This window comes from Arachis hypogaea, chromosome 9 (genome assembly GCF_003086295.3).
Source record: "Arachis hypogaea cultivar Tifrunner chromosome 9, arahy.Tifrunner.gnm2.J5K5, whole genome shotgun sequence".
NCBI lineage: Eukaryota > Viridiplantae > Streptophyta > Magnoliopsida > Fabales > Fabaceae > Arachis > Arachis hypogaea.
Window position 1 is genome coordinate 2,073,960 of NC_092044.1, and position 22,482 is coordinate 2,096,441.

Here is a 22,482-nt window from a genome sequence, read left to right on the forward strand (position 1 = left end):
AAAAATTTAACAACTTGGTTAATCTATCCATAATTCAGCAAAATATTTAAACCTGTTTAATAAAAAAATAAAATACCAAGAGACATATCTTAGCTTTAAAAAATACCACATTTTTTTTGTTATATGTACAGAGGATTACATCATAATTCAACATAAAAATGAAAACTTTTTATACAAAAGAACTACCTAGGATCAATCTCCTTTCATGGTAATAATAATAGGGAGAAGGGATACTAAAAATGTACACTAATTAATTAATTAAGTTGCTCTTATCTTAATAATAATCATTGATCTAGAATTTCTTCTTCTTCTTCTTCTCCTTCTTCAATGGCTACTTCATCATTATTCTTCTCAAAAAACTTGGAAGGCATGGCAAATCTAGCAGAGAATGACCTAGAGAATATGTCAGGATCAGAGGAAGAACAATAGTAGCCATCATCAAAGTTCTGCAAGTATGAGTTAGGATCATATTGATAATGAAGAACATGTGAAGAAGAAGAAGAGCTCTTCTTCTTATTATTGTTGAAGAATCTCTTCTTCTCCTTCTTGATCTTCCTCCACAATGTTCTCCAACAAGCCATCTTCAATCTTGTCATAGATTCTTCATCATTCACACACACAATAATGGAAGAAGAAGAAGAAGAAGAAGAATCATCATAGCCACCACCAATTCTCTCATAACTTGTAATCATGCTTAGACACTGGCAATTTTCAAGCTCCATAGAGAACAGAGAAGTACTAATATGAAATAATAATAGAAGAGAGCATATGAGTTAATATGGTTCAACTATGAGAAGCTATTTGTATTTATAGAGTGACACTATTAATTATGAGAGCATGAATCTATGCATCAATGTCATCACTTTTTTTTTAATCTTTTTCTTGGAACCTACTCACTAACACCTCAGCATATGGTTTATACTTTATAGTGGGATAGGATTAAGGTAATAAAGACTCTCTATTTATTATATTATTCAAAAAAAAATTCTTATAGGGATGTCAGCATTGCAATTAGAAGACTTTTAGAAAGTGTTTTGTGGGATGTAATCTATGTGGGTCACATGGTCATCAAGGTCGTTGCTATAACAATAATAAGTTTAATAAATGATAAAAGAATTAAAATAAATAAATGAAGCCGCGGAATAATATAGCAAATTAAAACTAGTGGTAGGTACTTGTTGAATTCTTTAAACATTTAGTAAATGTTTGCTACTAATAGACAATAACATGTATAAAAAATATTTTGTGGTTAGGTTTCATTTAAGACTATTAGTCATAGTGACTAATAATATGTAAATAAAAAATGTGTATATATGTGTTATTTTACATCTATTTAATATGTATTTTATATTTTATTATATATTTTATATAAGTACTTAATTTAATAATATTTTTTTATGTAAAATAATAATATTAAAGTCTTATCTCACTATGTAAGGTTAGTTACATAATTCAAACATTATTATTATGTCTTATTATATAGGATAAAATATTAAATTTATTAGTCCTCTACGTTTTGGTGTAATTCTGTTTTAATTCTTAAAGTTGAAAGTGTCTTATTTGAATTCGAAAAAATTTCATTTAGCTTTAATGTAGTTCCACCATGATGTCAAAGTTAAATAATTAATGAAATGTCCTACACGACAACATACAAGAATAAGGTCGATAATTTGGAGAATAAGTACAAGCTCCAGAGGTATAAAATCAACCGTAGATGTATCAATACATTTATTTATTATTTTTCTTACAATTTAAAAGAAATATTTTCTATAGAATTAAGAAGAATGATAAATAAATGTATTGATGCATCTACGATTGATTTTGTGCCTTTAGAGCTTGTACTTATTCTCCAGATTATCGACATTGTTCTCATACTGCTGTCATGTAGGACATTCTGTTGATTATTTAATTTTGACCTCAGTGTGAGACTACATTGAAATTAAATGAAATTTTTTTAGATTCAAATAGAACATTTTAAATTTTAAAGACCAAAATAAAATTACACCCAAACGCATGAGACCAATTTAATACTTTATCATATTATATATTATATCTACATTAAAACTGTTGATATGTAATTTCTTTTTATCACCTCATATATAATTTTTTTAAATATTTTCTACCATTTGCTACGTATTTACCTTTCATAATTTTTTTTTTGTACACAAAGAATATATTTTGAATATGAAATTAGGATATCTTTTATAGTTGTAGAACATAAATTTATACAATTGGGACATATGTCCCAATAAAAATTATTAGAGACAGATAACATTGTTTAGAAATATGTTACGTCATTTATTTATGGTGTTTAAAAAAAATCTAAAAGCTTTTAAAGATATATATTATATATGGATATGATCTAAATTGATAAAAAGAGATATAAAAATAGTTATATTTTTAATACTTTTTTCAAGAAAAAGTCTCCTTTTGAATTTGTTTAATTTTTTTTCATATGCTTTCTATTATTTTTTATTGGTATTATGCTTAAATTCTAAAAATCGAACTCTAAACTTTTTAATCATAAAAATTTCAATATCTATTTTAATATTTTTTTTAAATTTTAGATTAATAAAAAATTTATAAACAATTATATCTCTAACATGTATATATAAAAGTAATTTAGTCTTGCTAATGTTTTTAACTAATATTATTTTTTATTTGCAATAATACCCCTGAAAACTAGGAACAATTTGAGGAAGTTTCTGTGTCTATTGGTGCGCAATGTTTTTCAAAACAGGAATACCACATATCATAAATAAACGTTGGTCGGCGACTTTAAGTGTGTGTGATACATATATATTTTGAAATTGAGCAGACTCACAAGAAACTTCACCAAATTTTAAGACTGGTCAATATCAGTTATCCATTAATTTATTTATGCCATGTGTTGGTTTGGATCTCGCTTCGATATATATGTTCTTTTTTCCTTTTTTAAATTGCAGAATTATTAGATAATGCTTTTGAAGTCAATATATAGGTTAGCCGTTTATTCTCAATAATGTTATAACAGCAAATGTATAAACAATTAGAAATTTCAGTTATACTTTTTATATATATAAAATATTTTTTAGTATTGGGATATTATAGTCCAAGGTATATGAATATAGTTCAATTTAAGATGGAAATTCAGGTATAGTTAATTTTATGTAAAATTAATAACTAAGAGTCGTTAAATAAAAATTTAGTTAAATCAATCAAATTATTTATCAACTTCACGTAAAGTTAACTGCACCTAAATTTTTATATTATCTTAAGTTAGAATTAGAAAAGAAGAAAGCAAGTAGCTTCTGTGATCAAGTGATGATGAAAAAGGAACCAAAATCTACATGAATGTGATGAGGTCCAAGGTGGATATGGAAAAGTATAGAGCATATACCGTGAATCCAAGCCCACCACTATCCAAGTTATATATTCATTTAGATAATTACTTAATATCTTTTTGCTCTTTCATAATCTTAAATATTTTATTCTCTCAACTTATTTTTCTCTTTTTCTCTATTATTTTATTTTATTTTTTAGTGTTTAGTACCAAAAGTGAACCTCACAATCTTGGAACTTTTACTTTCTCACTTGGTTTTTCTTTTTTTTTCTCTATTTTAATTTATGTAAGGGTGGCCAACATAGAATAGGAGTTCAAATTAAATAATTAATAAGACCATTTTTTTAGTTGTAACCTCTATCTTTAAAAAAAGCAAAGAAAATAAAATTAAGATTTAGCCTTAAGGAGTATATATATAGATAGAATATTGTTAAATATATATAGGATCCCAATTTCAAATAAGATATATACATTATAGGACAAAGGAAAAAGACAAAAAAAGTATTTTATTTTAGTAAACTAAATATACATAAATCTAATAATATTTTATAAGTTATCAAAGGAAAATGATTTTGTTCTTATTTTACAAATATAGATAATAAATCCCCTTAGTTTGGCTTACTTGAATTATTGAACATCAAATTAATTTTCTTTCAGCTGTGTGAGTTTTTTTTTTTTTTTTTTTTTGGGAGTCAATGTTGTATGAGTCATTGGTATCTTATCTCCTTTATTTATTTATTTATTTATTTATTTTGGGATATGATGAGTCATTACTTTTAGTTGCTCGCTTCTTTCGGCCTTGACCAACCCAATCAGCTCAAAGGCAAGTTGTTGTTGTTGGTATTGTTTGAAAATATGAACATTCAAAACAAAATTGAAAAGAAAATAATGAACATACATAAAGTTAATGACGAATAAAGTAAAATGGAAACATTCTTTTTAGGATGAGAAAATGGAAACGATGCATCCAAAAAGAAAGTTAGCCAACGTAGCATATAGAAAAGTTTTGTGGATTATTTTACTTTTAAAAATGTTTAATGTAGAAAATTTGTGGGTCATTGATTGGGAGGAGGAAAGAGGGATCAAAGAAGGAAAAGAAAAGATGTTGACCTAAAAAAAATATTATATATATACACTAAAAATTAATTTAGATAACTTAAAATATAAAAGTATATATTAAAATATATAAAATAATATGAATAAATATAAAAATTATATAATTGATTTGAAGTTGTTTTTTTATTTACATATATTATTTTAAAAAAAAACAAAAAAGAGAAGAAATTATTATTACAACCAATATCTTTCAATTTACATTGTTATTTTAGAAGACATCTTAGTTTTCTAAAATATTATTTCTCCTAAGATATTGAATGGATGTGCTGGACGATATTGGAAATGACAAAAATAGCCCGCCATAGTATTGGTAAAATGCCAATTTAACTAGAAATATTGCTAGGATTTTTTCCCTAAAATACATGTAGTAGTGAATCTAAAAAAGATTATTAACGATTGATACAATAAATTATCATGTTTCATTCATGACGGCTGAAACTCTGATTGAAAGTTTTGATATCGATTGTGATTCAAAATGGATGATTCTATATATGTCTCCCAATGCAATAATACAAGCAAGTTATCTTTGATCTTACAATATGTGTATGTGCCGCTATAGCTAATAATAAGACGTTATTATATACATATCAAGTAATAATAAGACGTTATTATGTCTTGATCTTTGCTCCATAGTTGCAAAGCCAGTGTGGTTAGTCCTTCATTCAAATCATGAATAGAGTTAGTATAATAGAAGCCAAACCATTGATAAAACTGACTCATTTATTTATTATTAGATAAAAAAATGAGTCAATAAGTTTATAATGCAAAATTATTATTATTATTATTATTATTATTATTATTATTATTATTATTATTATTATTATTATTATTATTATTATGCAGTCTAGAATAATAATGTAATTAAGCTCATTACCTTACGGATACAATGTTGATGAACAACTGTTTGATTTTTTGTATTAACCAAAACATCACATGCCCGTACTGCCTGTTGGGATATTTCAAGGTAAAGATCATTATTAAAATATTCAAAGTATTAGGAAAACACACAGGAGATACAAGAGGAAATAAGAGTAATTGATACTTGTTCTAAAATGGTTCATACAAAGAACATTTTATTTTTGGTCTACCTAGGACAATATACATTCTTGAACAAAGTCTTAGATTTTCATTAATTTTATTTTTTCCGATAATGAAACTTCATCAATAATCATCATCATTCAAAATTAAAAATGGAACAAGAATACAAAATATGACCCAAAAGAAGGTGAAAACTCAGGTGAAGTCAACTTCACGTGAAGTTGATATATTGGATGAATACTAATTTTCTTCTCGACCCTTCTACCACCCTAGTTCTCTTAACTTTTTCACGATGTTTCACTCCGTACAAGTAACAACAAAAATAGTTTGGCATCATATATTTTTCCCATATAACTCGTTTATCATCAGAAAACTATTATTGATTCAAAAAAATTTTAGTTTCTAACTCTCTTTTTTATACACTTTACAAACCATATTATATTGAAAGAGACCTAGAAATCCGATCCAAATTAATGTAGGTATAGATATAACGAAACAACTATGGTATAAACAAGTCTAACATATTATTTTTGAACATATTGGTATAAAGATTTAAGAGAACTTAAATCATATCTATTTATTTTGAATAAAGTTTATGATCAACCTTTTTATTATGAATTATATATATAAATTAGTAAATATTTTATTAAATAAAAAATTTAATTTGATACATTATCAGTGTAAAAACAATTTTATATGTACGTCTAATTACAGAATGTCAAATCAATAAAAATAATTATCTTTAATTTACGTTGATCACATAATTGATCATTTAAAAAATAAATATAATTGAATGATTATATATATCAGTACATCAAAATTAAATTCAAAATAAAATAACTAATTTTTTTCTCCATAAGTTAAATTTATGTTTCCCTTTCTAAGATAACAATCCAAACCATATTTTCTTCCCTTTCTACATTTTGTTGGCAGAAATAAAACTAATTTTTAATCTTTTTTCTTAAACTAAATTGAAAGTATACTATTGAATAATGACGGTATTACAAAATTAATTCACTCTATTCAAATTTAAAAAAAATAGATAGACAATATATATACGGTGGAAATTCAAGTGCAGTCGACTTCACGTAAAGTTAATAGCTGAAAATCGTTAGATACAAATTTAGTCAAATCAATCAAATCATCTAACGACTCTCCATTATCAACTTCACGTGAAGTCGACTGCACCTGAATTTCCACCTATATATAGATGCAAAGCCATGTTTCAAAATTCTTTGGTTAATGTATATACCTTAAAGACGTACGGAGAGCGAAATCCAAGAAAACCAAGTTGGCCGGAAACTTCGGCAACCCCATGAAACAAAGCACTTCCCTTCTTGATATCTTCAATCAGATGCACCACATCTACCGGAGGCAACCCACCAAACTCTAAATCACCGTACACGTGGCACCATCCCCACCCCCTCACGTGCCACCTCCCCGACTCCACGTGACCCAGCTTCCTCCCTCTGTATTTCATCCCCACGTCCACCTCCTTCAGATCCATCCAGTACACGTCGCGGTTTTGAACCTTAATGGTCACCGAAAGCATGAACATCGCCGTCGCCTTCACGCGTTTCACGCTCAGCTGCGTGATCTTCACGTCCGGTTCCCCGGGCCATAACACGACGACCAAGGCCACAAAGAAAAGAGTGACGAGCGTACATGTTAGCAGGCAGTGGCATGGGCGTGGTGGTGGTGGATCGAAGTCGTTTTTGTGAAGGTGCTTTTTTGTTGGGAAAGATGCGTTTTTTTCCATGGATTGGGTAAGTACTAAGAAGTAAGAAGTGAGAAGAATGTGTTTTAGTTAAGAGTAGTAGCTAACACTTGTGAAAAATTCATAGTCGTAACACTTTGTTTTGAAGCGGGAAATTGTGGTTTGGGTTTCCAAATTTTGTATGCAACTGTGCCGTATAATTATATACGTGAAGCTAAGAATGTGTTTCGTGTCACGCTCTTTTTTATTTATGTTTTCTTTTGTCTTCTTTGAAGGTTTGTTAAATCAATCAGGTAGTACTTTAAACACCACATAAGGAACATTTGATAAAGATCTATTGCATATCACTCATCAATCATCATATATATGTATACAACAAGTGTAATAAGACAAACTTTTCTCATCTTCCTTGATACTTATTTATTTTCTTATTTTTGTGTTATTATCTTAGATTTTTTCTACGTATTAATATCTATTAAATATAGAATTATTCATTAATTCTATTTAACTTTTTAAAGTTTTAAGAGAAAAAACTTTATAATTTATATTGATTAATTATCAAAATTATTCTCAAAATATTTTGATATTGAATAAAATAATAAAATATCTTTAAAAGATCTAAAAAGTTATAAAAAGTAAGGGTTTAGTTAAATGACACATGATAAAGTTATCAATTAAATTTTTTTTATAAGAAACAATATAATATTAAATTCTCAATGTATTTATTGTTATGTATTTATTAAAAGAAAATATTTAAAAAATTTTATTATTTATAAGTTAAGTTAAGATTAGCTGAACCCAAAAAAAAATTTCTTTTTAAGTGTTAACTGATTTTGCATATGATAAACGATTTGTGTATTTGTTTAAATTTTTTAAAAATATTTAAATACTTATTTACAACATATATATATATATAAAGGAATAAATTTTGATTTTTGTACTCCTTTTATTTTTTAATTATTCAAAAAAATAGCATTAAATCGGTTAGACTCTAGTATTATATTAGAATTGAAATGGAGTGAACCGAACTCAATATTAGAAGTTAACTAGCAATTTTGAGAATGTCTTATTAATATTATAAACTATCTAAAAATTTTATCTTCCAAAGAGACGGTGACACTTGTAATAATTAATCCAAACTAAAAAAAATACAAAAGAATTAAAGAAATTGTAAAAGCAATAAGGAGGGATGGGAATCATATTAAAAGATATCATAGGGTGGGATTTTTCCCCTCCATTCTCATTTTGCTCTCTCTGTATAATTTATTTCCAATATGGGAGAGAAGATATAATTATTTTCAACATTCATTTTTATTTACATTCACATGATGGAAAAATCTGAATTCCTAATTTAAAATGGGAAATTTTGTACCCACCATTACAGCTTACAATAATTTTCTCAAACATTACAGTTGGCGCAACAGCCACTAAAATAATTTATCTTCTTATAATATGTGATTTTTAGCATTGATCTCATGTACTCAAATCCAATTCTATACGTATATATACTCATAGTGGGAGAGACGTTGTTACATCCTTGGATAAATTCTTTGCTCCATTAGTTGGCAGAGCAAATGTCGTCCGTTCATCCTTGAAATCATGAACGCAAGTTAGTACAAAAGAAGCCAAATCATTCTTAAGATGATATAGGAATTGACATGGATAACTTAGTTCTTTTACAAAATTCACCTTACTATGTCAATTAGTTAATCGTCAATTTTTACCATGATGAGTCCTGCAATAAAAATATTATTCGATCAATGATTCTGAACATTTACAATTAACATGATTGATGAGTAGAAATTTTCAATCAAGTTATACTTTTAGATGACGACAAGAATAATAATAATAATTTAATTTTGATGTATCAATTGTATAAAAAAAATTTCACAATCATTTAATTATATTTGTTCTTTACGACAAATATAAAAAATTATATTTTTACTAATCTAATCACAATAAATCAAATAAGTAGAAGCATATATCAAATTTTCTAATATTAATCCATTAAGCTTACCTTATGGAGGCAATGTTGATGAATTATTGAATGATTTTTTGTATTGACCAAAACGTCACATGATCGTATTGCCTGTGTAAATATTGCAAATTAGGGATTATAAGCAAAAGTCTTATTCAGAGAATGAGCCACCAGGGTGAAGAAAGCAACTAAGATTAATTCAAACTGCAGTTCATCAATGGTGTCAAAAATAACTCATGTTTTCAATATATATAGGAAAAAAAACATACTTAAATACTTAATTTGTTTGATAAAACTATTTAAAAAAATGAATAATTTTATTATTGTACATAATAACTTTTAAATGTTTAAATTTTATTTTATGCTAATAATTTGTGTAAATATTATTCAACAAAAAAATTAAGTATATATATATATATATATATATATATATATATATATATATATATTCAATTTAGTATTTAACCAACAATTTTCATGTGCAAGTGCAACATTACTCCCTAATTAAAATAAAATAATAAATTTTAGCTGTTCTGAACATCCAAAATATGGATTTGATTAAGTTAATTTTGATGCACAATAAATCATTCTATGTTATAATTCAATAAATTATATTGGATGCATGTCTAAAATTTTTTTATAATATATAATGTATCAAAATTAAATTATTTATTTTAAATTGTAAGAAAGGTGAAAACTCAGTTAATTTTATGTAAAATTGATAGTTAAGAATAAACTTATCAAATTACTTATCAAATTATTTAACTACTCTCAACTATTAATTTTACGTAAAATTAATTGCACCCAAATTTAAACTAATAAAAAAAAGCATGAGAAGCACCTTGAAGACGTAAGGAAAGCGAAAGATAAGAAATCCAAGCTGGCCAGAAACCTCAACAAGAACATGAAAGGTGGTTTTTCCCTTCGTCATGTCCTCCACCAAGTGAATCACATCCGACGATGGTAACCTACTGTACTCAATATCACCGAACACGTGGCACCATCCCCATCCTCTCACGTGCCACTCCTCCGCTTCCACGTGACCCAGTTTGATCCCTCTGTACCTCACTCCAATGTCCACGTCCGTCAGATCCATCCAGTAGATGTCCCCATTTCGCACCTTCACCGCCACTGAGATCAGCAGCACCGCACTCACCGGCGGTATCGGGTGAACTTTCACGTGCCTCAAGCTCAGCTGTTCGATCTTCACGTCTGGATCCGACGGCCAGAACACGAAGATGGATGCAGCGGAGAGAAAAATCACTAATGTGAATGTGATGCAGCAGCAGTAGTGGCGGCACGGCCTAAAAACAATGTCGTTTTTGAAATGGTGCTTCGTGGAGGAGGTTACTGTTATTGAGTTTGAGTGTGAGTTTGAGTTTGCCATGGTTGAATGAAAGTGAGGTTTCCTTTGTAAGGGGTTAGGGTTAATTAAGAACATGTTGCATTGCGTATGTATTTGAAAGAGTACGGATATGTAGGAAGTACGTATGTATGTAGAAGAAAGAGTTTTTCTGTTAGTTTTCTTGTTTGAAAGTTCGTTTATTATATTGGCTTTTTGGTTTACGTGGGAAATTGTAGTGGGAGCTTCCTCTTTTGGATGCATGCCATACTATATGCCCTAGGTACAGTTTTGCTTGTCTTCACTACTAATTGAAAAAAATGATATTCGTACCTCTACATTATTCCGATCCTTAACAATTATAGCAGTAATTTTGGAAAAAAATATCTCTAAACTAAGAAATTCCAATACTTAAATCACTAATGGTGAAGTAAAATGTATGAATTGAATAACTCATATTCCTTTTGTTACCTAGATTATATATAAGTTTATTTGTTGTAATTTTTTTATAGTGGGAGTACACAAGAACTACATACTATATAAGGTGTAATAATTCAATGAATATTTTTTTAAGGAATTTCTCATTCTTGTGAGATGAGATTAACTTATTTTAGGGAGATTCGAACCGACGACCTCTTAAATGGATATGAGAAAACTGTCATTTGAGTTATAGTTCTAACTCTATCGTTAGAGAGATATTGTTGAATTAACTGTATTTTGATAAGTTATTTTTTGGTTCTTTCTATCATAACATAATACAAGTGAAATTCGTTAGAAAAAGTAAGAGAACAGAAAACACAAAATTTGTGAATAATGTGAAATGAAACAATATATAAATGTATTATAGGAGTTAAAAAAAATTAAAATAACAGAGACGTAATATTCATATATGCTAAATAATTATAATGAATGCTAATTGATCCTAATATATTTTAACATCTCCGTCAAATTCAAGTAAACTTGAGTTTGAAACTTATTTAAAACACAGAAATAAAAAAGTATAAACTGATAGAACAGGTGCAAACAAAATTATCGGAAGAAAGCATATATGAAATTGTCGGAAAAAATCGCAGACAGAACTGTCGTAAGGAAAGCGCAAACAAAACTGCCGCAAGAAAACCGCAGATAAAACTACTCCAACAAAGTACAGACAAAATTGTCAAAAAGATGACGAACTGCCCAAAATCTGTCGAAAAAAGTGGCAAATGGTGAAAAAGATAGTAAATGTCGGAGGATGACGAACTGTCGAAAGGTGACGAAAAATATATGATTTCTCAATGAGAATAGATAAGCAGCAGATGACAGTGGTGTTTGATTTATTGGACTCAGAAAGACGTAAAACGGAAAAGATAAACTAATCGATGAGGTGAAAAAGTATCAAATAAGTGACAAAAGACAAGAAAAAATGGCATAGAGGAAAAATGTGAAGAAAAAAGCAAAGTATATTTTTAGAGTTTTAGAGTTTCGAGTTCAGTTCCGACAATCGAGGTACAGAATTATGAGTCGATATTAATGCGTAAAGTATATTTTTATGATTTTGTGAGTCTTTTGAATTGAATTGAGTTGTGTTGAATGAGAGAGATTGTTTGTTTGATTGATTGGTCGATCGATTGAGAAAGTTAAATATTCTGATTAGTTGGCTAGTGATGTTGAAGTGGTTTTTCTTGAATTATTGGAAGAGATTTGATATTGGTATTTAGTATAATTTTGGAAGTGTTTTGATTTTAGAAAAGATTTAATATTAAAATTTGATTTGATATTGAACCCGATTTAAAAACAAATTTGGAAAAGACTTGATATTTGGTAACGGTTTGTTTATTGAGAATAATTTGCTATCTTGAAAATGATTCGAAAGGGGTTTGAGGAATTTATTGGTTTAAAACTGTTTGAGAAGGTCGAGAATTTTAAATTATTGATTGATGCTGTTGAAGTTGATTTAAATTGGAATTTATGAGATTGGTTGATTGAATTCTGGATTTTGTTAATTTTCTTGAGTTGAGTGCTGTTGTCATGATATTGGTTATTGAAAGTGATTTGAATGATTGACAAGCGTTTGGTTTGGTTTAGTTGGAATCCAAAAAAGGTGATAAAGTCCGAGTTTTAGGGGAGATACTGTTAAAATTTTTATGAGAATTTTTGGAAATTTTATTTTTGGTTAACTGGGATTTGAAGAATTAATTGAATGAATTGACCGAAGAAAAGAGTATGGTTTGGGATTTCTGGTTGGATAAAAAATAATTATTTAAATTACTTTTCAACATGATGAATTTGGTTTTGTTAATTATAACGAGGAGTATGTTTTCAGGTATTTGATTGAACGGAAATGAATTTTATTAAATTAATATGAATTAGAGAATTATGGTTTAAGGATTTTGATGAATTTAAAGAAATGAGATTGGTTGTCGCTCCCCTAAAGTTTAGAGGTTTTGCCGTGAAATTTGATTAATTGAGGAAGTGCGGAAGGTTGCGAATATGCCGGAGATGCATATATAAGTTAATAAATGTATGAATGGTTTATAATGAATTTGAAAATGAAACTGTTTTTGAGCTTGACCTGGCAAGGATCGTGGTCTTGTCCAGTGTCGATATGTTGTGGGGATCGTGATTATTTACCGCTCACGTGTGTGTTGTTTTCCAATTGAAAACGTTTGTGGGGATCAAGGTGGTTTACTACTCGCAGATGGTGGGGATCGAGGTGGTTTACCGCCCACCAGGTGAGGATCGTGGTACTGTACCGCTCATCAGTTTTCAAGAGGACGATGCCCGGGTTAGCTGCCGGACATGTCGGGTTGGCTATATAACCGACAAATGAGCTCATTAGCCATAGTGTAGACATTCAACATATGCATCTATGTGACATTGTTTGGGTGTGCATATTGTAATTGGTTTGCCTATGTGAATAATTCTGTTTAATTGCTAATTATTATACTTGACGTAACTGCTCTTGATTGTGTTTGAACCTCATTACTTATATTTGTGACTGAAATTGATTGGATTGTGGTGAATTGGATGTTGATTGTGCTGTTTGGGCCTGAAGCCGTGATTGATTATATGATGGGTTAGAGGCCGTGATTGGTTTGTGTTGTGGTTTAGTAAAGTATGAAATATAAAATTGGTTCAGCATAGAACCTATGTTTAGAACAGGTTTGTCATTCATATTGTTAGAAAACTTTTAAGATTCTTTTATCTAAAAAGAGAATTTGGATTTCTAGTTAATTAACTGATTTCTTTTAAAAAGCTTTTGAATTTTTTATGAATAAAACTATTGGTTTTCAAAGAATTCATAAGACAATGATAATCACTAAGTTTGAAAATGATTTTCTTATTAAATATCTTCTTATGACAATTCTGAAATTCCGTGGTGAGACCGTGTAGTTAGGTTCTCATCCCCCTACAGTTTTATCTTTTCAGGAGACGAACGAAGAGGCTTACGAAAAATTTAATCGCAATTTTGCTCATATGATTTTGTTATTATATTAGTTTAACTATTATTTATTTTTTCCTCGCCATCAATATTGTATTTTAAAAGAGGGATAGAAATTATATGTTCTGTATGTATTTTATATTTATAAGTTATTTATGTAGGAATTTTTGTACATATGCATATGGTTGTCAATTTTTAAGATAAAATATTTCTTCGGTCTAAAAAAAACAACAATACAATTTCGAATGAAAGGCTCATACTTTATTATTAAGTATATGACAATCAGAATGACACAGCTGAAAGCCTGGCATTCTAATAGTTAAAGTATTATAAGTTACTTCTCCCCTTTTTTTTTTATATATATATATATATATATATATATATATATATATATATATATTTCTTGTTATCTTATTCCTAATCTTTTGAGTGACACTAAGATCGAAGTTATAAATTTTAATCTACATCATTAGAGAATTTTGCATGTCCATATATGAAGGAAGAAATATTTATTGTGATTAGAGAAAACTTGTATCATTAAATTGTTCCTGTTAGTATAAGGATCAAAGTTGTAATTCATATTTTTATTGTTAAGTTTCTGTGGGAAGTTGGAACGGTTGGAAATAAGTAATATGATCAAAATTTAATTAATTATGTGTCTAGTAATTTGTTATTATTATTATATTAAAATGTTAATATAAAAATATCTTTGATTAAAATTTAGAGATTTATTATTGTGATAGTGATCATAATATTGAGAGATAAATTTTTTATAATTTAATTAAATTATTCTTGGTTATAAGATTATTAAAAAGGACATTAATAATACAAAAAGATCAATATATATAATGGTCTTTATTAGATTAAGATTAATAGATCTCATTTATTAAATTATATATATATATAGTGCATATAGAGATATGACCATTAAACTGACTCATTTTGAGAATTTCTAATGGTTATAATTACTGCATATTTGTCAATACGATATTTTCAAGATTAACATAGTAATAGAGTTTCATTTGACCACTATCATATTAATCAACAATGTATTTATTATACTTTGATTCCGGATACCTAATACCCTAGGGTGCTAGTTAAATGGATATTGGGTACGATTTAAATATTTGTAGAATTAATGATTAGTCAATAAGGAATCCATCAACTCTCAGTAAAGAGTTTGAAGTCTATGATTATAATGACTGAGATGAATAAAATCTTGGCCAATGAGATTGAATGAATGAAGAAATGAGTTTCTTAAGTCATTCGCAGTTCATTATAATAATGATAATAAGTTAGACCATACTCTAAGGGTTAACCAAGAGTTAAAAATATAGAAGGAATTATACTTTGTTCTTCTTGAGTTCTTATATTAGTAAAAATATATTACTTCATACTATCAGGTCGTTGAAGAGTATTGCTAGACGCCAACCTTAATTAGTAAATTGAGTATGACTAATTTACTACTCGTTTAGTATTAAACCTATGGGGTCACACACTAACGAGTGTTCTAACTTTTTGTGTAAAATTATTCAATTATTATTTTGATTCAGTCAAATAAATAATTATATTAATTCAAATAGAATAATATTATATTTTTTTGTTAGCACCAAGAATATAATAATAATATACTAATTGATAATATTAAATAAGAATTGAGAATAATTAGTTATTCTAGATATAAATTTGAATTCTAAGTTTGGACGAGATCCTAATTGATTCTGTTTTAAATTAAGTTGATTCATAAATTTGAAAGATTCAAATATAAAATTAGTAACAAATCTCATATTATATATGTAGACTAAATCTCCATTTTGGTCTCTGAGATTCACGCGATTATCCATTTTGGTCCTCAAAATTCAAAATTATCTATACTGGTCCTCCAGATTCAAGTCCGGACACCAATGTGGTCCCTCGACCCTTTTCGGCAATGACTAGACAAACGGAATGTTGAAATGGCACCCTCCCTACGCTAGATGATGAGTAAACGACGTCGTTTACCATTGGCACCCAAACAAGTCAGAAATGTCGTCGTTTTGTATATGAAGAGAGAAGAAACGATGGAGACCCAAAATAAAGTATTCTTCTCTTCTCTACCTCCACTATTTTTCATTTCTTACTTGTTTGGGCACCAAGGGTAAACGACGTCGTTTACTCATTATCCAGCGTGGCAAGAAGGGTATCATCTCAGCACTCTGTTTGCCTAATCATCGCCGGAAAGAGTCGAGGGACCATATTGGTGTCCGAACTTGAATATGGAGGACTAATATAGGTAATTTTGAATTTTGAAGACCAAATTAAGTAATCGCATGAATCTCAGGGACCAAAATAAAAATTTAGTCTTGTATGCCAAAAATAGAAGACAGAAATAAAACCAACATAAGAATTTTATTCCTTTACCTTTACACACATACATGTATGTAAGTCTAATTCTTAGAGAAGAATTTTATGATATGAAAAGAGTTGCAAAGAAATTTTTCAATTAGCTCACATATCTATTGATCAAGAAGTTGACAACAAAAATTAATTTTAGTATGAATACGCATAGAATTTTCATACAATAAAAAATAAAGTTTTTTAGTAAAGTATCCAAAAATATTTAAATTTAATTTATATATTATTCAAATAAAATTTAAAGTATAAAATTGATCTTTAATATTATTTTTTTTCTTCCACTACGTATTATAAACACAATAATCCTTTAGGAATAACTAAAAGCAAAACTTCATGGATTTTGAATTCAATTATTATCATATATTAAAGGTTTAATTATTCTATTGGTCCCTATAGTTTTGTGAAATTTTCAATTAGGTCTTATACTTTTTTTCTTTTTAATCGAGTCCCTACACTAAATTTTTTTTTTAATTAAGTCTTTTTTAGTAGTAATTGGCTTAATTTTATAGGGACCCAACTAAAAAAAAAAATTGGTATAGGGACCTAAATAAAAGGAAAAAAAAGTGTAGGGATCCAATTAAAAATTTTTGGTGCAAGGACTCAATTAAAAGAAAAAAAAGTATAGGGACCTAATTGAAAATTTTACGAAACTATAGAAACCAACAGAGCAATTAAACCTATATTAAATAATGTATTTGGATATTTTCTAGCTGGAATTTCAAAATTCAAGAAATCTTAATGAAGAATTTTTGGCTATTAAAAATGAAAAAGTTTATTTAATTTTCCTCTTTCTCTGTCACGCTTCAAAATGCATTTATATATGTATCAATTAAGTGAATTAACCCTTATAATATGATCGAAACTTAAAATATTCTAAAAAAGAGATAAAATTATAACATTTTTTATATATTATATTATACAATTTATCTTTTCTATAAAACCTTCTATTTTTTAATATTCTCTTAGCTTGCTATCGAAAATTCTTAATATTACAACAATGAAAGATAATCAATTTATCAATTTCATTATTTGAATTTAGACTGATCTGATTTAAGTATACGAAGATATAAAAAAAATAACATTTATACCATTTTTAAATAGTAAATACACTTTAAAGTGTATACTTTTTTAAAAAAAAAATACATTTATTATTTCTACTGTAGGCATTTTATCATCAAAAAATAAGGAAAATATATAACAAATTTCTGATCTTAATAAAGTAAAAAAAAAAAATTCTTAATTTAACCATAAAGAAAAGGAAGGAAAATAAAAGGATAAAAGAAAGAAAAATTTAAATTTAATTTAATTTTAACTAATAATTTTATATGTGCTAACTGCCAAGTGTAAAGCTGGTTGGAAATATCAACTTTATATGTGAACTTCCAATCCAACCCACTTCGTTTTTTTTTAAAAAAAAAAGTTGACAATCCGATTCGAAACGGATTGGGTTGAATAGAGTCAAGTGCGAGTTCAACCTTTATTCGACCAATTTTCATTACAGATATATATTATAATATGTAGTTAAAAAGTATTATACATCTCTTCATCTTATACAATTTTAACATGAATTTTATTATAATTTTATTGCTTTTAATTTTAATATATATTTATAAAATATAAAATAATTAAACATTATATTATATTTTATTATAACAATAGTAATTGGGATTTAGGGTTTTTATAATTGTTTTTAGGATTGGTAAATTATTATTAATTTATTTTTAATGAGATTTGGAAATTATTTATACTGATTTGAACTTAATTTAATTTATAAATTAATTTATTTTTTATTTACTTAGTTAGGACTAACAATAATTAAAGTAGGATAATATTTAAATTTTAATTCTAAATTTTTCTATAAATCTCAATCATATTCTCTTTTCAGGTTGAGAGTCTCCTCCTAACCCTAATTCAAGTGAAGGAAGCAATTCAATCAACACAATGACCAAGGTCTCTCGTCCAAACAAAAACCCTAAATCCCAAAACACTAATCCCGTTATAAAACGAAGAAAGATCACCAAAAAGAAGAAGGTCGATTCCATCAACGCCAACACCAACAGTGAACCATTCTTTTGCACAATCTGCACCAAGACCAAAACAAAAAAGAAATCTTTTACCACAGTCAGTTGCAACCACTCACTCTGTACAACTTGCATGGTAAGGTACGTTTCTTCTCAGGTTCATCGCGTTAAAATTCCTTGTCCGATTTGCATGGACTGTTATTTGAATGTAGAGGATTGCCGCAATATTCTTCCAAATAAGATTTTCGATCTGTGGGAAAAATTATTGTGTGAAGCAGCGATACCTGAGGCTGACAAATTCTATTGTCCCTTTAAGGACTGTTCTGCGCTCATGATCGATGATGGTGAGTGCAGAAAATTGGCCAGAAAATTTAAGTGTCCTCATTGTGATAGAATGTTTTGTGCACAGTGCAAGGTTGCTTGGCACCATGGAATCAGGTGCAAGGGGTTTCAGGGCAGTAATGGGGATGTTATGATGATGGGGTTGGCGAAGGAAAAGAGTTGGCAGAGGTGTCCTAATTGCAAGTTATACGTTGAGAAAAATGGTGGGTGCAAATCCATGTATTGTAGGTGTGGAGAGAATTTCTGTTATATATGTGGAATTAATCCCAAAAAATGCTCTTGTACAACTTAGAATGTGGAACTCAATAGAAGTGATAAACTGAAATATGTTTTTTATTTAGTGAATCGTTTCACATAGTAGGCCGTGCTGTTTGATAAAAATTATTCAACAAAGAACTTATTTGAATTTTTATTTAAATTTGGTCTTTTGCTTATGATTCTACATGTGTTGATAACTTGATATAATGTTATTTTGTTATAAGAGAGTGGGTTAATGATTAGGGTCGTATATATGAATTTGTAAGCTACAAAAGATTTCAGCTGCAACCAGTCGTATATATATATATTTCACCCATATATATATATATGAATAAAAATGTCTTACTAGATGAGATCCGCTAGTTGAATTAAACAATGTCATTGAGTTCTATCATATATCGTGTAAGAGACCGTTTACAAATTTTAATCTACATCATTAGATAATTTTGCATGTCCATATATGAAGGAAGAAATATTTACTGTGATTAGAAAAAACCTCTATCATTAAATTGTTCCTGTTAGTATAAGGATCAAAATTGTAATTCATATTTTTATTGTTGAGTGTCTGTTGGAACAACAGAAAGCAAAATTTCATGGATTTTGGAATCAATTATTATCATGTTTATATAATGTATTCGGATAATAGGCTTTAAAATTGATCCAATTCAAGTAAAATATGCTACATCTCTAAATTATTCAGCTAAATTTTAATATTAAAATAACCATTTGTACACCTAATAAATTGAACATCCGATATATCTATTATTTACATTATTTAATATTTTCATTGTCTACTTATATTTTTCTATTTAGATATTTTCCAGAGGGAATTTTAAAATTCAAGAAATCTTAATGAAAAGCTTTTGGCTATTAAAAATGAAAAAGTTTAATTTTCCTCTTTCTCTATGACACTTCAAAATACAGTTATATTTATCAATTAACCCTTATATTATTATCGAAACTTAGAGTTTTCGAAAAAAGAGATAAGATTATAAAATTTTTAATAATATTATATTATACAAATTTATCTTTTCTATAAAACCTTTTTTTTTTTTAATATTCTCTTAGCTTGCTATCGAAAATTCTTAATATTACGACAACGAAATATAATCAATTTATCAATTTCATTATTTGGATTTAGGTCCATAAATAAACAGTTTAATTAAGTTTCTTTTAAAAAAATAATTTAAATAATAAATAGTTATATTAACAATAACTTTTAAATAAGTTATTTTATATTTAGATTTTTAATTCTAAAAGTACTTATTTTAAAAGAAATGTAATAAAAAAATTTTATTATAAGAGAATTCATTTTTTTAACTTTTCTATAAGCTCCTAAATAGTTTTTGAGGAATGCTAGGGGGATAATGACTTTGTTGAACAATATAAACAACCACCAATCAAATAAAAACACACTACACTTTTAAATTAATCCTCTAAATTTTAATATTAAAATAACTATCCATACACTAGTAAAATGAACATCTGATATATCTATTGTTTATATTGTTTAATATTTTTATTGTTCACCTATACTTTTCCATAGTTTTTCAGAAAGGTATAATTTGGTTTTGAAAATTGTACCAGATATTAATACTATTACTCGTCATAAATCAAAAGTTCAAAAAAATTACTTTTTAAAGCTTCCCAAATAACTTTAGATTGATTTGATTTAAGTTTATGAAGATATAAAGAAAATATTTATACCATTTTTAAATAGTAAATACACTTTACCGTGTATATTTTTTAGGGGTACGGTGAGCACGGCTAGCGGGTATTCGATTATCCGTCCGAATTTAAACCGAACCAATAAAATTGGTTCTGAAACTAATGGGTAATCGAGTCCAATGCGAACCAAACCGATGGTCTTTGTTAGTAATTGATTCGGGTATCGATTCTAGGGGGTGCAGAACCCGAATCAACCCGCAAACCCGATCATATATTAATTAAATAAAAAAATTAAAAATATATATGATTTTTTTATTAGACAATGATTATTCACTATTAATATGTTTGGATTTTAATGAGTTTAATTTTTAATGTATTTGGTGTTTAACATGTCTAGATTATTTCTATTGATGTTACATGTTTATTGTACTCGTTGAATTTTTAAGATAAAAATTTGGTTTTTTTTTTTATGAATTTCAAAGTTTTCGGGTACCCAATTACCCGAACCGAACCAATCCGTTTTTAATCGGTTTGGTTTGGTTCAGATCTATGTACAAAAAATCGCAAATCCAAACTAAACCGAACCAATTACATTTTGATCGGTTCGATTCTAATTTTATCATAAATTCGAACCAAACCGACCCGTACTCACCCCTAATATCTCTAATATTGTACTAAATATTAATACTACTACTTGTCATAGATCAAAAGTTCAAAAAAATTACTTTTAAAACTTCTCAAATGACCTTAGATCGATTTGATTTAAGTATATGAAGATATAAAAAAAATATTTATACCATTTTTAAATAGTAAATACACTTTTACAGTGTATACTTTTTCTTTTTAAAAAATACATTTTTATTTTTACTATACGCATTTTATTATCAGAAAAGGGAAGGAGTATAGGTAACAAATCTCTTATCTTAATAAAATAAAATAAAAAACTCTTAATTTAACCCTAAAGAAAAAGAAGAAAAATAAAAGGGCAAAAGAAAAACAAATTTAAATTTAATTTAGAGTACATGCTTAAATAAGTCTCTAAAAATTTTATATCGGATGTTTTTAAATCTCATTAAAAATTTATTATATTGAAATTTTTAAATTTTATAAAAGTAAGACATATAAGTTTCTATTTTAGTTAGGTCTGTTGTTTTTATTTGGACAAATAAATTTTTAAAAATATAACGCAAGAACTTATATGTTTTATTTTTGTAAAGTTTAGGAATCTCAATGTAATAAAATTTTTTTGAAGACAAAAATATCCGATACAAAATTTTTTAATGATATATAATCATTAAATTTAATTTTAACTAATAATTTAAACATACTAAGCATAAGGCTGGTAATACCACTTTATTGCGGACATTTAATCTGACCTAATTCGTAAAAAAAAAAAAATTGACAATTCGACTCGAAATCTTGTAGGTCAGGTTGAAGAGTCAGGTACGAGTTCAACTCTAATCTTAACCGATCTATCCTCATTATCAATATATATTATAACATGTAGTTAAAAATTATTATACATTTTCTCATTTTTATAATTTCAACATGGATTTTATCATGATTTTATTGCTTTAATTATAATATGAACTTAATTTTATATATTTTATTTTATTAGTAAGTTTATAAAATATAAAATGATTAAACATTGTATTTAATTAAAAATATTGATTTGTTATAAGTACGATAAACTTTAAAAATACAGATAAAATTAGAATTAAGACTTAAGGAGATTTTCAACCTATAAAAAAGATATGATTAAAAATTTAAATAAAATTTAAACTTATATGTGTAGATCCTTCCTTAATTATTGTTAGTCCTAACTAAGTAAAGAAAAAATAAATTAATTTATAAATTAAATT

The 22,482-nt window shown here is 27.3% G+C and overlaps 2 protein-coding genes across 2 annotated transcripts; both read right to left on the bottom strand.

The window, feature by feature from the left end:
- Window positions 1–4,901: 4,901 nt before the first annotated feature.
- Window positions 4,902–7,345, bottom strand: LOC112712829 (uncharacterized). The gene is made up of 3 exons (XM_025765739.3): window positions 6,729–7,345; window positions 5,313–5,384; window positions 4,902–5,094 (listed from the first exon to the last, which is right to left on the bottom strand). Exons 1-3 carry the CDS (start codon window positions 7,233–7,235, stop codon window positions 5,089–5,091), a joined length of 585 nt encoding a protein of 194 aa, XP_025621524.1. The 5' UTR covers window positions 7,236–7,345; the 3' UTR covers window positions 4,902–5,088.
- Window positions 7,346–8,390: 1,045 nt separating this feature from the next.
- LOC112712830 (uncharacterized) lies at window positions 8,391–10,572 on the bottom strand. The gene is made up of 4 exons (XM_025765740.3): window positions 10,013–10,572; window positions 9,211–9,282; window positions 8,883–8,928; window positions 8,391–8,783 (listed from the first exon to the last, which is right to left on the bottom strand). Exons 1-3 carry the CDS (start codon window positions 10,556–10,558, stop codon window positions 8,914–8,916), a joined length of 633 nt encoding a protein of 210 aa, XP_025621525.1. The 5' UTR covers window positions 10,559–10,572; the 3' UTR covers window positions 8,391–8,783; window positions 8,883–8,913.
- Between the last annotated feature and the right edge of the window lie 11,910 nt (window positions 10,573–22,482).

Excerpts from the sequence above, each read along its gene's own strand:
- LOC112712829 (XM_025765739.3), bottom strand. The coding sequence starts at position 7,235 with ATGGAAAAAAACGCATCTTTCCCAACAAAAAAGCACCTTCACAAAAAC. Across the intron at positions 5,385-6,728 it reads GCTCTCCGTACGTCTTTAAG|GCAGTACGGGCATGTGATGT; the intron begins GTATATACATTA and ends ATATCCCAACAG.
- LOC112712830 (XM_025765740.3), bottom strand. The coding sequence starts at position 10,558 with ATGGCAAACTCAAACTCACACTCAAACTCAATAACAGTAACCTCCTCC. Across the intron at positions 9,283-10,012 it reads GCTTTCCTTACGTCTTCAAG|GCAATACGATCATGTGACGT; the intron begins GTGCTTCTCATG and ends ATATTTACACAG.